This window comes from Penicillium angulare, assembly GCF_028827245.1.
Source record: "Penicillium angulare strain IBT 27051 chromosome Unknown utg000004l_segment0_segment0, whole genome shotgun sequence".
Classification (NCBI taxonomy): Eukaryota; Fungi; Ascomycota; class Eurotiomycetes; order Eurotiales; family Aspergillaceae; genus Penicillium; species Penicillium angulare.
Window position 1 is genome coordinate 2,420,215 of NW_026623163.1, and position 12,464 is coordinate 2,432,678.

Consider the following 12,464-nt stretch of genomic DNA (forward strand, 5'->3'; position numbering starts at 1 on the left):
ACGTTCTATTCCTCCTTCGTAAACCCATACGTAGCAGCTAGTCGAGACTCCAAATGCTCCTGCGCCGTCAAAGGCCTCTTCCCAGGCTCCAAATCTCCCGCTCCACCCCCAAACCCAACAACACCCATACCCCCAGTCTTAGCGCGATACTCAGTAACAACCCCGCTAGGAATAGGAACCAACTCAGTCGCATCAACAGGATGACAGAAGTAAACCAGGGTATACCGATCCTGAGGGTTAGGACTTCTCTGCTCTGCCAGCGGGAACACAACCCTGTGCACAGTAGACTTGAGCAGTCCATCCGTCCAGTAACTCAGCAAATCACCGATATTCACCAAAATAGGCGGAAACGGGTACGCATCAGCATCATTGCCAGGAATAATAGGTACAGGCGCCCATGTTCCCTCTGGAGTTAAAATCTCCAGTCCCGGCTGTCCGGGGCGCTGGAAAAGAAGCGTGATACTTCCGTAGTCAGAGTGGGCGCCGGCACGAACATCCTTGTCATGCTTGTAGCTTGCTGTTGCGGGAGAAAAGATCGATGGATAGTATAAGTAGCGGAGGATACTACCAGTTGGACCATTATTGGGATCATGACGTGTTGTGAAGAAGTCTCCTGGCATCTGGGTTTGATTTGGTCAGCTTATGTTCTGGAGAGTCTTGGGGTTTAAGTCTTTGGTTTGGGTATATACCTCTAGACCCAGGGAGAGGAGGGTCAGAATACGGTTGCAGGTCTTGTTGCAGAGTTGTGCGAACCCGTCAATCTCGGATTCATGCGGGAGTAGTGATTCTGGGAGAGGCTGTTGAGCCTTGCCATCTTCGAAGTCACCAAAGTTCAGAGCCCTTTTTTTAAGTCAGTGGGGGTTGGCTTTGCTAATTTCTACGTTTAAACGGAGACATACTCTTTGAAATCTCCGGTCTGGTGGGGTTTGCTTGTTAGAAAAATGTATCTTAGGGTGTTTGGATTGAAGGGTAGCATACCCTTTGGTGCTCGGGATCGAGTGTCTCGGTGTGCATACCAGACCAACCACGATTCTAATAGAGTCAGTTTAAGTAGAACTGTGATGGTGTACACCGAGCCTAGCATAGCAAGATGAAGAAGTACTGTAGACCACTTACATTTGGCGTAATGCGGCATACCTCCTTCTCCGCCGCGGGGGATGCAAAGAACTTCTTCGACTAGACATCAATAATAATCGAAGTCAGCAAATATTGATTTCCATCTCATGAAAACATATTCAGTATACAGTCAAGAGGTAAACTCACCAAACTAAACCCATGATCCACATCCGCGGCAGAAAAATCCGTGCCCTTGCTGTTCACATACAGGAAGCCATACTTGGCAGCTGCATCAAGCATCGCTTTCCCCACGGCGGGGTCATGCGGGTTCGAGATGTCAATAACAGGTAGCTCGATTGGGGCCGCGGTGTCTGTCATTGTGGGTGTCTTTGTGGAAGTGGTATGTGTTAAGTGTAGAATGGGCGGACCTCGGGAATTGATGTCGTCCAGGTGTGGGGACTGTCAGTGCCAGTAACGGCCAGTGCCGATATGATATAGATGGACTTCAAGTTCGCGCTAAGATACACTTGGTAGATATCGGTTACCTAAAAGCAAAACTTTAGAAATTGCGGCGGGGGCCGGCCCTATCGCGTATCTTTTATATGTAATGATTGGGAGTAAGTGGGGATACGTCTTATCATTTGATGATACCGTGAAGATTATAATCGTGGGGACTACTACGTCCACCCTATACAAGCTTCAATTACTAGACTACACGCTGATTTCGGGTACACAATACCTACCCCTGCCCAATTCATTTGTGTTTCTTCGTTTAACACATAGTTTGGAAGACATTATTAACTTTGTGACGATGCCCAAGATGGTAACATTATATTAGCTTTTTTACTCAGGTATAAAATCAGAGAACTGTGTGTATATCTGTAGGGTTTTACATGTGCTTAACAGTATGCTGCTCCGAATAGGGAATAAGCCCTTGTGGCGGCGCGTGAGACTGTTACATAACCTTGGAATCAACTTTCCTATTTAACCCCGCCCATAAAAAGCAGTCTACATATGTTAATCCTTATCTTTTTTTTGGGTAGGTAGGGTGGAAATTACATAGTAAGATCCCAAGGTGATGTAGGTAGTAGATGATTTTCCACACTCAAACCGGCAGAAATTCAATTGTCCTGGCCTTGAGGTACCACCGTATTTAGTCCCCCCCCCCCAAAAAAAAACCAGACTAAAGCCTATAGAGACCAATTAAGACGCTGAAGTTTGGCAGATAAGTGCAGTACGAATATCAATACTTTCACTGTTCTATACATTCTTGTGGAATCAATTTATTCAAAGCGACTTGAACGCAACGCAAATACTGGATCAGCACTGGTAGTGGGCCTGTGCCCATAGACTCGGGGGCTAAGCTATAGTAACCCATAATCGAGCGAACACTCAGGATCAGATATCGAAAGTGATGAAGATGGTTTGAATTAGAAGCCAGACATAAATGTCCAAATCAATTGAAAATGAATCTGCGGTTTGGATGTGATTTGTTGAAGATGGGTCGCAACAGGGCTGTGTTGGAAGTGACAGGAGCAAACAGAGTCGACTCAATTGAAACTCCGCTTTCCCCCCCCCCTCGTGATTTCGCATCTCGCGACCAGCATCGACAGCCCGCGATCATCTCCAACCCATCCCCACTACTCCCCCCTCTCTCTATCCGGGCTTCGATGCTCGGCATTTAGCTGCGCTTATTGCCCTGCAGCTTCACAACCATGCCTAGTAATACCCGCCCGACCCCTTGTTGAGGCTACGTGAGGTCACTAACTCCAACTTCTCTTTAGTCCGTCCTCTCGACGACTGGGCCGTGGGTCGCACCCAGTCCCTCCCCCTCTCCGCCCTGAAAGGAGCTGTGATTGGAATTGATGCATCACACTACATTCAACAACACCTGGTGAACCAGTCGACTAGAGAAGCTCTTCTGGGCGCTCTGGGCGGCTTCCCGTTTGCTTTGAAGAACAACATCGAAAAAGAGCTCCAGGCCCTGAAAAGTCTTGGTATCGGCTGCATTTTTGTCTTCAACGGACTCGAATTCGGCAAAAAGGATCAACGCATTCAGGCCCAACCTGCTTCGGTGCGCTCATTTGAGCAAGCTTGGGAGCTCTATGACCAGCAACAAGCCGACCAGGTCGTGGACGCCTTCAGCAACGCTGGTATGACAACCTTTCCCTTTGAATTACCAACAACAATCTGGCTGCCGTCGCCAACAGCAGCTCTCACTTACTGGAATTGGACATTCCAACTTTACCCAACCTTAGCTGACCAACCTCACAACTCAGGGACCCCACCCCCGGAAACACTCTTTAAGTTCCTGCAACGGATCCTGAACCAAAATGGCATCTCCTTCATGGTGGCACCATATAGTGCGGTCGCACAAGTGAGTCTCAGAAATGAGCTGCTCCCGACAAGTCGCTAGCAAAGCCCCAAGGCTAACAGTGTCATTGAATTAGCTCTCGTACCTCGCCCGCGGCTCTAACCCTGTCGTCGATGCCGTGTACGGACCCTCCGAAGCATTTTTATTTGATTTAGACAAGCTGGTGACCCGGATTGAGACCGAACAAGCCCAGTTTACCTGGCTCACAAAGCAGACCTGCCAGGAGGAGCTTGGACGCCTGTCGAACGACCAGTTCATCGAATTCCTTCTTCTTTTAGGGTCTCCCTTCCTCCGTCCCTGCCCTCTTTTCGATAACCCCGCCTATCCAGGAAAACTTCCCAACATTAGCGATGCCCTGCCCATGTACAATTCTGCAGCACGATCCGCTTTGGCCATGTGCGGCCAGTATGAGGAACACCGTCGCATGAACGAATCCCAGTATGTGGACCGATTCAAGCGGGCATATTTGAGCGTGAAACATCACGTCTATATGGATATTGATGGGAGAGTTGCTCCTATGAACCCGGAAAACGTTTCTTCAGATTTGCATGAACTTATAGGCCAACGCCTTCCTGAGGAGCTTTACTTCTACTTATCGAAGGGTGTTCTAGGAGCAGACGTACCGAATTTTCTGACATCAGGAGAAGTGCGGATTTCATTACCACTAGGCGCAGAGGATACGGAGGTGTATCGTCACCTTGTGGGCGACACTCTTACCCCGATCCGGACACAATCAATTTGCCTGTTAGCCAATTCGCTTCACCGATTCTACCAAACGAAAGAAATTCACATTCATCCTTGGTTTGACGAAGACTCAGAGCAAATTATTAACCTGAAAGGTATTCCCTCCGTGAAAGAGACTATCCAATCCTGGAAGATTTCTTCAAGCCACTTCCCAGAGAGCGTCAAGAAGTTGTCAGCCACCCCTGGCTCTTTTAAGTTTGCTCTTCAGAGCCTCAATAACTCCGACTTCGTAACCCAATCGTTTGCTACTAAACAAACCCCAGTATGTACTACTCGAAGACCGCATGTCATTTCTACCTGTCTAACCGATTTCTAGGCTTTATCAGCACAGGAGGATATCCTCTCTAATGTCATGTGGCGCTTCTTGCAACTACGTGGATATGTCGATGACAAGCACAAGCTCACCTCGTGGGGAAAGTGCTTGGAGCAAGCGCTTTCGGTCGTGGAACCTGCAGATAATTTGGAAGATGTTATATTCATTGCTATCGAGATGCTCCGCTTCGATCTTCTCAACACTAAGCATTGGTTCTCGCAGGTATCGGGTGGCCCTATGAGGGGATCAGGTATGATACTGCTGATATCCTACGTTAAGAAGCCGTCGCTAACCCACTACTTTGATGCAGAGGAGGATAAAACATTCAATATGCTCGTTTCCCGCGTTGCATGTATCGCGAAATTGCAACACAAGAGCATTGGTTATTCCGGTCCATTGAGCCGCCAGCTTCTCTGCTACCGGTCCCTGGTCTCTGAAGTGCGCTCTGCACTGAGGAATCTAGTCGAGGTTGTTTTAACTGGTCTTTTGCTCAGCGGAGACGCTGATCGGGAACGTAAAGACTGGACTGAAATGTCAATTAAGTAAGTGCTCTACTGTAACCCGAAACCAGAGACAAAGAGCTCGAAACTGATTCTAACATCCTCACAGGTTGCCTTTCATTGATGATAATGACTGTGGCCTTGGAATCGCTGTTCGCACCTATCTGGATGATCTTCCATTACAAGCAGATCCCACTTCACCCGACGCCCGGGCGGAGGTTAAATCTAAGGGCAAAGAATGGTTCCAACACAGCGAAAGCTTCACTGGCAATTTGGATCACGCCTTCAAACTCTGGGATGCGGTAAGTTTTCACCAAACCTTGTTCTACATTGCTATCAGTTTCAATGCTAATCATCTCTTATAGGTCTACAAGGGCACACAAACTGCAGGCAAGGACTTGAAGGACACCAAGCTGTGGGAGGACGCAAACAAATGGCTGGCTGAGCGACGCTGATATGGCTACAATTACATAGCTGTTATGTTTCATCAGAATATCATTGAGGGAATTTCGGGGCCTGCTATGTGCGCAGGATTGCTAACAGAGTTCATGCCTTCGCTGCTTCAATCTGCATGAACCTCTACGGGATTGATGTGACTGCAATATTCTCTACTGTATTACTATCTAGTAATCCATCAAAAATGAATACGAAAAAAAGTAAAGTAATCCATTTGGCAACTTGACAAGACCCTCTACATAATAAATACGCGTATGCGACGTTGAGTAACCGTCCAATGTAGGGGAAACTAAACACATGCACATATAACGAGTGTGCCTACATGTACGGTATATACTACGAACTAAGTCAACCATGGAAGGCGGGAAAGTGATGATCTGCGGGACCAAGTGGCCTCTTCTGTGTTTTGTCATCAATCGCCCCCCATCACCCCAGATACCCTGGAGCTTTCCATCTTCCCTTTCCAAAATCCCTTGTAAATCAACTTACACTATTTACCAAAAAAAAAAAGACTAATTCCACGATAAAAAATGGCTCGACTGAGCTTCCTCCTCCTGGGCGCTCTGTCCGCGCTCGGCAGCTTCGCCAACGCCAGCTCCGCCGTTAAGGACCTGATCCCCACGAACTTCGATGATGTTGTCCTGAAGTCCGGCAAGCCTGCCCTCGTTGAATTCTTCGCTCCCTGGTGCGGTCACTGCAAGACTCTCGCTCCCGTCTACGAGGAGCTTGGTGCTCTTTTCGCTTTCGCCGAGGACAAGGTTACTGTTGCTAAGGTTGATGCCGATGAGAACCGTGAGCTTGGAAAGCGCTTCGGTGTTCAGGGTTTCCCTACACTAAAGTGGTTCGATGGTAAGAGCGACAAGCCGGAGGAGTACAAGGGTGGTCGTGACTTGGAGAGCTTGTCTGCCTGGATTACCGATAAGACTGGAATTAAGCCTCGTGGAGCTCAGAAGGAAGCTAGCAAGGTTGAGTTCCTGAATGATGCTTCTTTCAAGACTGTTGTTGGAAGTGACAAGAATGTTCTGGTTGCTTTTACTGCTCCTTGGTGTGGACGTGAGTAGCTCCCCTGATTCCATTGAGTTGGGTATTGTTTCTTTCTTCCCGGAACGACTTGACTAACTCTGTCCGTTCTCTATCTTAGACTGCAAGACCCTCGCTCCTATCTGGGAGACCCTCGCCAATGACTTCGCCCTCGAATCCAACGTCGTTATCGCCAAGGTTGACGCCGAGGCTGAGAACTCCCGTGCCTTGACCAAGGAGCAGGGTGTCAAGGGCTACCCTACCATCAAGTTCTTCCCCGCCGGCTCCACCGAGCCCGAGGCTTACTCCGGTGCCCGCTCCGAGGAGGCTTTCGTCGAGTTTGTGAACACCAAGGCTGGTACTCACCGCTCTGTTGGCGGCGCTCTTGACACCAAGGCCGGTACCATCGCTACTTTGGACAAGCTGGTCGGCGAGTACGTGCCTACTGCTAAGTTCGACAAGCTGGCTGCTGAGCTTAAGAAGGCTACCAAGGGTCTGCAGGACAAGTACGCTGAGTACTACGTCAAGGTTGCTACCAAGCTGAGCGAGAACCAGGAGTATGCTTCTAAGGAGCTGGCTCGTCTGATTAAGCTTGTGAGCAAGGGTGGCTCTGCACCTGAGAAGCTGGATGACATTGTTTCTCGCAGCAACATTCTGCGCCGCTTCGCTGGCGAGGGCGAGGAGAAGAAGGATGAGCTGTAAACTTCTTTAATTATTTGTTTGGTTGAAGCTGGTTCCCTGTGGCTGTGGGGTTCCAGTGTATGAATATACCTCAGAGATTTTTGCTGTGGGATAAACCTATTTGGCATCCTGTTGTATTGTATGTATGAATTGAGAAATCGATTTTATGTCTAGCGGGCCTTGAGCTTAGCAATGAATGATTTGCAGGTCCTGATATTTTGTAAATAAGGATTCATGTGTGAAGATGTTTATTTTTGTGTAAAAATCTTTGCTTATTGAAACGTAGGGTATCATGATTGCGTATAAGAAACATCGCTGCAGACAGACAAGATGTTGGCTCGGATAAAATGAGCAGAATAGGATGAAACGACCGGTCTGCATACTGGCGATATGTAGTCGGCCAGCCTCGATCGTGAGACAAGATGAAAGTTCAGCGGGTATTAGAAAGGCCTAAAATGCGACGAAACCTCATTTCGTAGGTGTTGCCGAGCCGTTGCCGTTTCCTGATGCTGATAAGGAAGCCTCTAACTCATCCAGGCGACGGGTCATATCGTCCACTGGAAGGGTCAGTACACACATTGCCGAGCATTGTAGCAAACAGACATACGTTTTCCAAACACTTCCTTGGAAACATTGTCAAACTTCCCTTGAAGCTGGTCAAGGAGCTCATCAACCGCAGCAGTGAGTTGGCCTTGAGCATCGGAGTTCTACAGTAACTGGATCAGCGGAGGAAATCGCATGTGGGGGTTTGTAATCTGATTTTCATACAGGCTGTGAGAGGAATGAGCTCTCCTCCGGAGAGGTCTTGGTTGGAGAAGATTCCTCGGGCATATTATCAGACAACTTGAAAAAGATGACTCGTATAGCGCAACACAATCAACTAAAGAACACGGAGTAACGGCTAAGAGGTCTGTCTATTGTGTATGGGGCATCCGTATCAGTGTCGATAAGCGCGGATCATCACTTTCACCGTCATCCGCACCACACTAACCGTACTAGTCCTTATCGCCCACGCTAAACCACATTAGGATAAGCTCCGGTTCAAAAAAATTAAGAGCATCAATCTGCCGTCTCCCATCGACCAGTCAATTTCCAATCCCCCAACTTCCTTTCCGACCATACATACACAATGGTCAAACGCAGCAAGCTGCTTCAGGCTCTCGATGCCCACAAGGGCCGTGACTACGATGCTGAAAAGCAGAAGAAGCAAGTGAAGGCTGCAGAGAAGCGCAAAGGCGTGAAGAAGACCGACACCAGCCCGGCGAAGGCCAAGGAGCCCAAGCAAGATAAGAAAGAAGAGGCTGTGAGCTCCGAAGCTGAGGAAAGCGAGGAGGAAGAAGAAGTCGAAGAGGAGTCTGCCGAGGACAACGCCGAGGATGATGAAGAAGAAGACGAGGAAGAGGAAGAAGATATTCCCTTATCAGACCTGGAAGATGATGAGCGTGAAGATATCGTCACTCACCAACGCCTGACAATCAACAACTCCGCCGCGATCAATAACTCCCTCAAACGTATCTCCTTCATCACATCCGCAACCCCATTCTCCGAGCACAACTCCCTCGTGTCCAAAGAGCCAATCACGGTGGAAGACCCCCATGATGATCTGAACCGTGAGCTTTCCTTCTACAAGGTCTGCCAAGCCGCTGCTGCCGAGGCTCGTGGACTACTGAAGAAAGAGGGTATCCCATTCACCCGCCCTGGCGACTACTTTGCGGAGATGGTTAAGAACGACGAGCACATGGACAAGATCAAGAAGAAGCTGTATGACGAGGCAGCCGGCAAGAAGGCTGCTGCTGAGGCGCGCCGCCAGCGCGACTTGAAGAAGTTCGGCAAGCAGGTGCAGGTCGCCAAGTTGCAACAGCGTGCTAAGGAGAAGCGCGAGACTCTTGAGAAGATCAATGACTTGAAGAAGAGTATGTTTGACCCGAAACCCTTCCTTTTATCCCACTCTACAACATTTCATACAATATACTAACAATATGTTACAGAGCGCAAGGCTGATTCTGCCGCTCCTACCGACGATGCCAATGATCTTTTCGATGTGGCCATTGACGATGCAGGCCAGACCGAGAGCCGTAAGCGCGGCCGTGGTGAGAATGGTCCTCACTCTAAGCGTCAAAAGAAGGATCAGAAGTTTGGCTTCGGTGGTAAGAAGCGTCACGCCAAGAGCGGTGATGCTGCTTCCAGTGGTGACATGCGTAGCTTCTCTGCTAAGAAGATGAAGTCTGGCTCTAAGCGCCCTGGTAAGAGCAAGCGTGCTCAGGGACGCATGTAAGGTACTTGCTATCTGAACAAGCATGGAGGATGGCTGAGGCGTATGAGGCGCCATAAAAATTCCCAAATGTGGAGATTTCCGCACTGTTGTTTCCTGTAATAAATAGAGTTACCCTGCATCTATGATGAATTGACTTATTATTTTTGTCCCATTTTTTTGTCCACGAGTCCAATCTGAACATCATCTATCCTGCAAACCAAAAGCATTTGAACTATGTAATTTATTTGATGTAACAAAATACAGTAATTTTGCTATATACAGGCTGATAGTACGTTATCGTTACCGTGTCCCTTCTTATCGCAGCGAATAAATTACACAAGCTATCAGATCTTCATCCCCGAAGTCTTCCAATCTTCACTTTTCCCACCCATTGCTATACCGATGCCCTTCCCACCAGGGTTCCGACTCTTCCGCAAAACAATGTCAGGCGAAAAGATCCTCGAAGGCTGCTTTGGTATGATCCCATCCCCTTTTCGCATACAACAAGTCTAACTTCAAACCAGCCATCCACAAGCCCCAAGGCGTCACATCCGCCGATGTCCTCCGCACATGCCAAAAACACTTCAATCCCTCCAAAACATTTGCGCCATGGCTTGAAGATGAAACTGCCCGACGAAAGCGCGAAAACTCCTTCCAAAAAAGGCGTCGTCGCGACAAGCGTGTAGAAGTTAAGATTGGTCATGGCGGTACGCTTGATCCTCTCGCAACAGGCGTTCTCATCGCAGGCGTGGGAAAGGGAACAAAGTCACTGCAGGATTTCCTAGGTTGCACCAAGTCCTACGAGACTGTTGTTTTGTTTGGTGCTGAGACAGACTCGTATGATCGTCTTGGGAAAATTGTGCGTCGGGCTCCGTGTGAGCATGTCACGCGGGAGAAGGTTGAGGAGGCGCTGAAGCAATTCCGCGGAAAGATTATGCAGCGGCCACCTATTTTTTCGGCGCTCAGAATTGATGGGAAGAGATTATATGAGTATGCGCGTGAGGGGAAGATGCCGCCTGTTGAGATCAAGTCTCGGCCTGTTGAGGCTGTGGAACTAGAGATTATGGAATGGCTTGAGCCTGGAGAGCATGAGTTTAAGTTTCCCGAGGTGGAAATGGAGGGCGACGAGAAGGTTGTTGCAGAGAGGTTGCTTGATAAGGAGAATGCTGAAACTGCAGAGACTGCTGTGGAGGGAACTGAGTCTTCCAAGCGCAAGCCGTCGCCTGAGGCGGACTCGAATCAGGATGCTTCCAAGAAGCAAAAGGTTGGCGAGAGTGGAGAGGCTCAGCCAGCTGCTGCGTCTGAGTCTGAGCCCGCCGCTCCAGAGTCAGCATCTGAAGCTGCACCGGTTGCTGAGACCACACCAGTTCAGCCCCGGTCACCTGCTGTGAAGATCAAGATGACTGTTACATCTGGTTTCTATGTTCGGTCTCTAGCACATGATCTGGGCAAGGCTGTTGGTACATGCGCATTCATGAGTGAACTTGTCCGCAGTCGCCAGGGTGAATTTGAGTTGCACCCCGATAAGGTTCTTGAGTACAAGGATTTGGATGCCGGCGAGGAAGTCTGGGGCCCGAAGGTGACGCAATTCCTGTCCGAGTGGGAGGAGAAAAGAGCTACCAAGGCAAAGGCTGAATCCGAGGCTCCTAAAGAATAGATATACATTGGTGCCCACTGGCACCGCATTGGTAGTTGGTGTTTAATCCGCAAAAGAGACTTGGAGGACAAGATATATCCACTGGATTTGTAAAATAATACCTGTACTATTACATATCCTTCGTACATACTGATCCAAGCTTGTCTTCTATAAATTCTGAAAGTCTGAATCCATACTAGCCAACTTACTGCCGCACTAAAGGCCAAACTACCCATGCATATAACTGTGCATCCAAAAATATAAGACGTCAACTTTGGAAAGGTCTACCCTGAAAACGTAAAGAAAGATCCGCAATATCCGCATATGCGAGCATGGGTCAACCCCGAGCGGATAATCCAAGCCTATCGCATGGTCGAGGTTCACCCTCTGAGCGATGTACCACGGTTCGTGCCGATTGGGTCTTCAATGCCTTGAATTTGAGTTTTGAACTGATTTCCGAGATCGAATTATAAGAATAGACCGATCTCTAGATTAATCTAATCAAAGCAACTCATTTCTCATTTCTTCAACATATATCCAAGCTTACTGGAGACATCACCTACTAGTAGTATACACCTTCCTCGAACTCCGCTGTCTACACACAATGCGACTTATCAACATTCTCTCTTTGCCGGCAATTGCTGGTTGCACTATGGGCAACCCTGTAGTACAACGCGCTGTATCAGTACAGATTCAAAATTTCCATGCCGACCTTTACTCCAATAATTCGCTGGGCACACTCCAATTCGCAGTACAGAGCCCCGGTAACAATATAGATGATTCATGCTATATATATTGGTAAGTACAGAAGAGTGCTCTACCCGCCGCACCTGATCATTATATTATTTCATTTTGATCTTCTATATCAATCGCGAGCTCTCGCTCATGTCTTCCATTCCCATTTGTGACCTCAGAAATGCGAGAACGACAAGCATCGCTAACAGTAATATTTACTAGGAACCCGAGTGGTGCGATCCAGCCGGGCATGGATCCTAACAAATGCGCTCAAGATCATTTTGAATTTGGATTTCGATATGGATTGCAGATTGAGAACTTTTCTATGTATTTGAATCAAGTGGGTGGTACGACGCAGGCTGTCTACCAGGTACTCAATTCCGAGGCGAAGGATTCTAAGTGGGTTTGTACCAAGGACCCAAATGAGGGGATTAAAGAAAGCTGTGAGTACAACGGGGTATTGAGCATTAATTTTTGAGGTCAGCAGTGAGTTTCCAGAGATTCTATCAGCCCTGGTAGAGTCAAGAACTTGCCCAGGTGAAAAATCATGATGTATATGTATATATAGATTGTCCAGTTATTGCGTCTTTTGTTGTTGGAGTTTTTTTCTGAAAATAGGTAGTACTTCTGTATCTTGATAACTGAAATGAATGATACGGTGAACTGAACTGCCGCTTCAAACCATTATATTTGAA

The 12,464-nt window shown here is 48.1% G+C and overlaps 6 protein-coding genes across 6 annotated transcripts; 4 read left to right on the top strand and 2 right to left on the bottom strand.

Moving 5' to 3' along the window:
- Window positions 1-5: 5 nt before the first annotated feature.
- On the bottom strand, window positions 6-1,434 carry N7478_004836 (uncharacterized protein; the record flags this gene model as incomplete). Its single annotated transcript, XM_056921050.1, has 6 exons — window positions 6-620; window positions 690-840; window positions 900-916; window positions 979-1,032; window positions 1,117-1,176; window positions 1,264-1,434. 6 exons carry the CDS (start codon window positions 1,432-1,434, stop codon window positions 6-8), a joined length of 1,068 nt encoding a protein of 355 aa, XP_056779087.1.
- Window positions 1,435-2,771: 1,337 nt separating this feature from the next.
- Window positions 2,772-5,442, top strand: N7478_004837 (MKT1 family protein; the record flags this gene model as incomplete). Its single annotated transcript, XM_056921051.1, has 6 exons — window positions 2,772-2,778; window positions 2,841-3,433; window positions 3,507-4,436; window positions 4,491-5,029; window positions 5,097-5,289; window positions 5,353-5,442. The coding sequence occupies 6 exons, from the start codon at window positions 2,772-2,774 to the stop codon at window positions 5,440-5,442; spliced, it is 2,352 nt and encodes a 783-aa protein (XP_056779088.1).
- A 531-nt stretch (window positions 5,443-5,973) lies between these two features.
- Window positions 5,974-7,165, top strand: N7478_004838 (protein disulfide isomerase family protein; the record flags this gene model as incomplete). The annotated part of the gene is made up of 2 exons (XM_056921052.1): window positions 5,974-6,496; window positions 6,585-7,165. The coding sequence occupies 2 exons, from the start codon at window positions 5,974-5,976 to the stop codon at window positions 7,163-7,165; spliced, it is 1,104 nt and encodes a 367-aa protein (XP_056779089.1).
- Window positions 7,166-7,612: 447 nt separating this feature from the next.
- N7478_004839 (heat shock factor-binding 1 family protein) lies at window positions 7,613-7,975 on the bottom strand (the record flags this gene model as incomplete). The annotated part of the gene is made up of 3 exons (XM_056921053.1): window positions 7,613-7,701; window positions 7,752-7,851; window positions 7,913-7,975. 3 exons carry the CDS (start codon window positions 7,973-7,975, stop codon window positions 7,613-7,615), a joined length of 252 nt encoding a protein of 83 aa, XP_056779090.1.
- Window positions 7,976-8,273: 298 nt separating this feature from the next.
- On the top strand, window positions 8,274-11,055 carry N7478_004840 (uncharacterized protein; the record flags this gene model as incomplete). The annotated part of the gene is made up of 5 exons (XM_056921054.1): window positions 8,274-9,057; window positions 9,133-9,415; window positions 9,663-9,687; window positions 9,747-9,873; window positions 9,923-11,055. The coding sequence occupies 5 exons, from the start codon at window positions 8,274-8,276 to the stop codon at window positions 11,053-11,055; spliced, it is 2,352 nt and encodes a 783-aa protein (XP_056779091.1).
- Window positions 11,056-11,638: 583 nt separating this feature from the next.
- On the top strand, window positions 11,639-12,247 carry N7478_004841 (uncharacterized protein; the record flags this gene model as incomplete). Its single annotated transcript, XM_056921055.1, has 2 exons — window positions 11,639-11,832; window positions 11,992-12,247. The coding sequence occupies 2 exons, from the start codon at window positions 11,639-11,641 to the stop codon at window positions 12,245-12,247; spliced, it is 450 nt and encodes a 149-aa protein (XP_056779092.1).
- Between the last annotated feature and the right edge of the window lie 217 nt (window positions 12,248-12,464).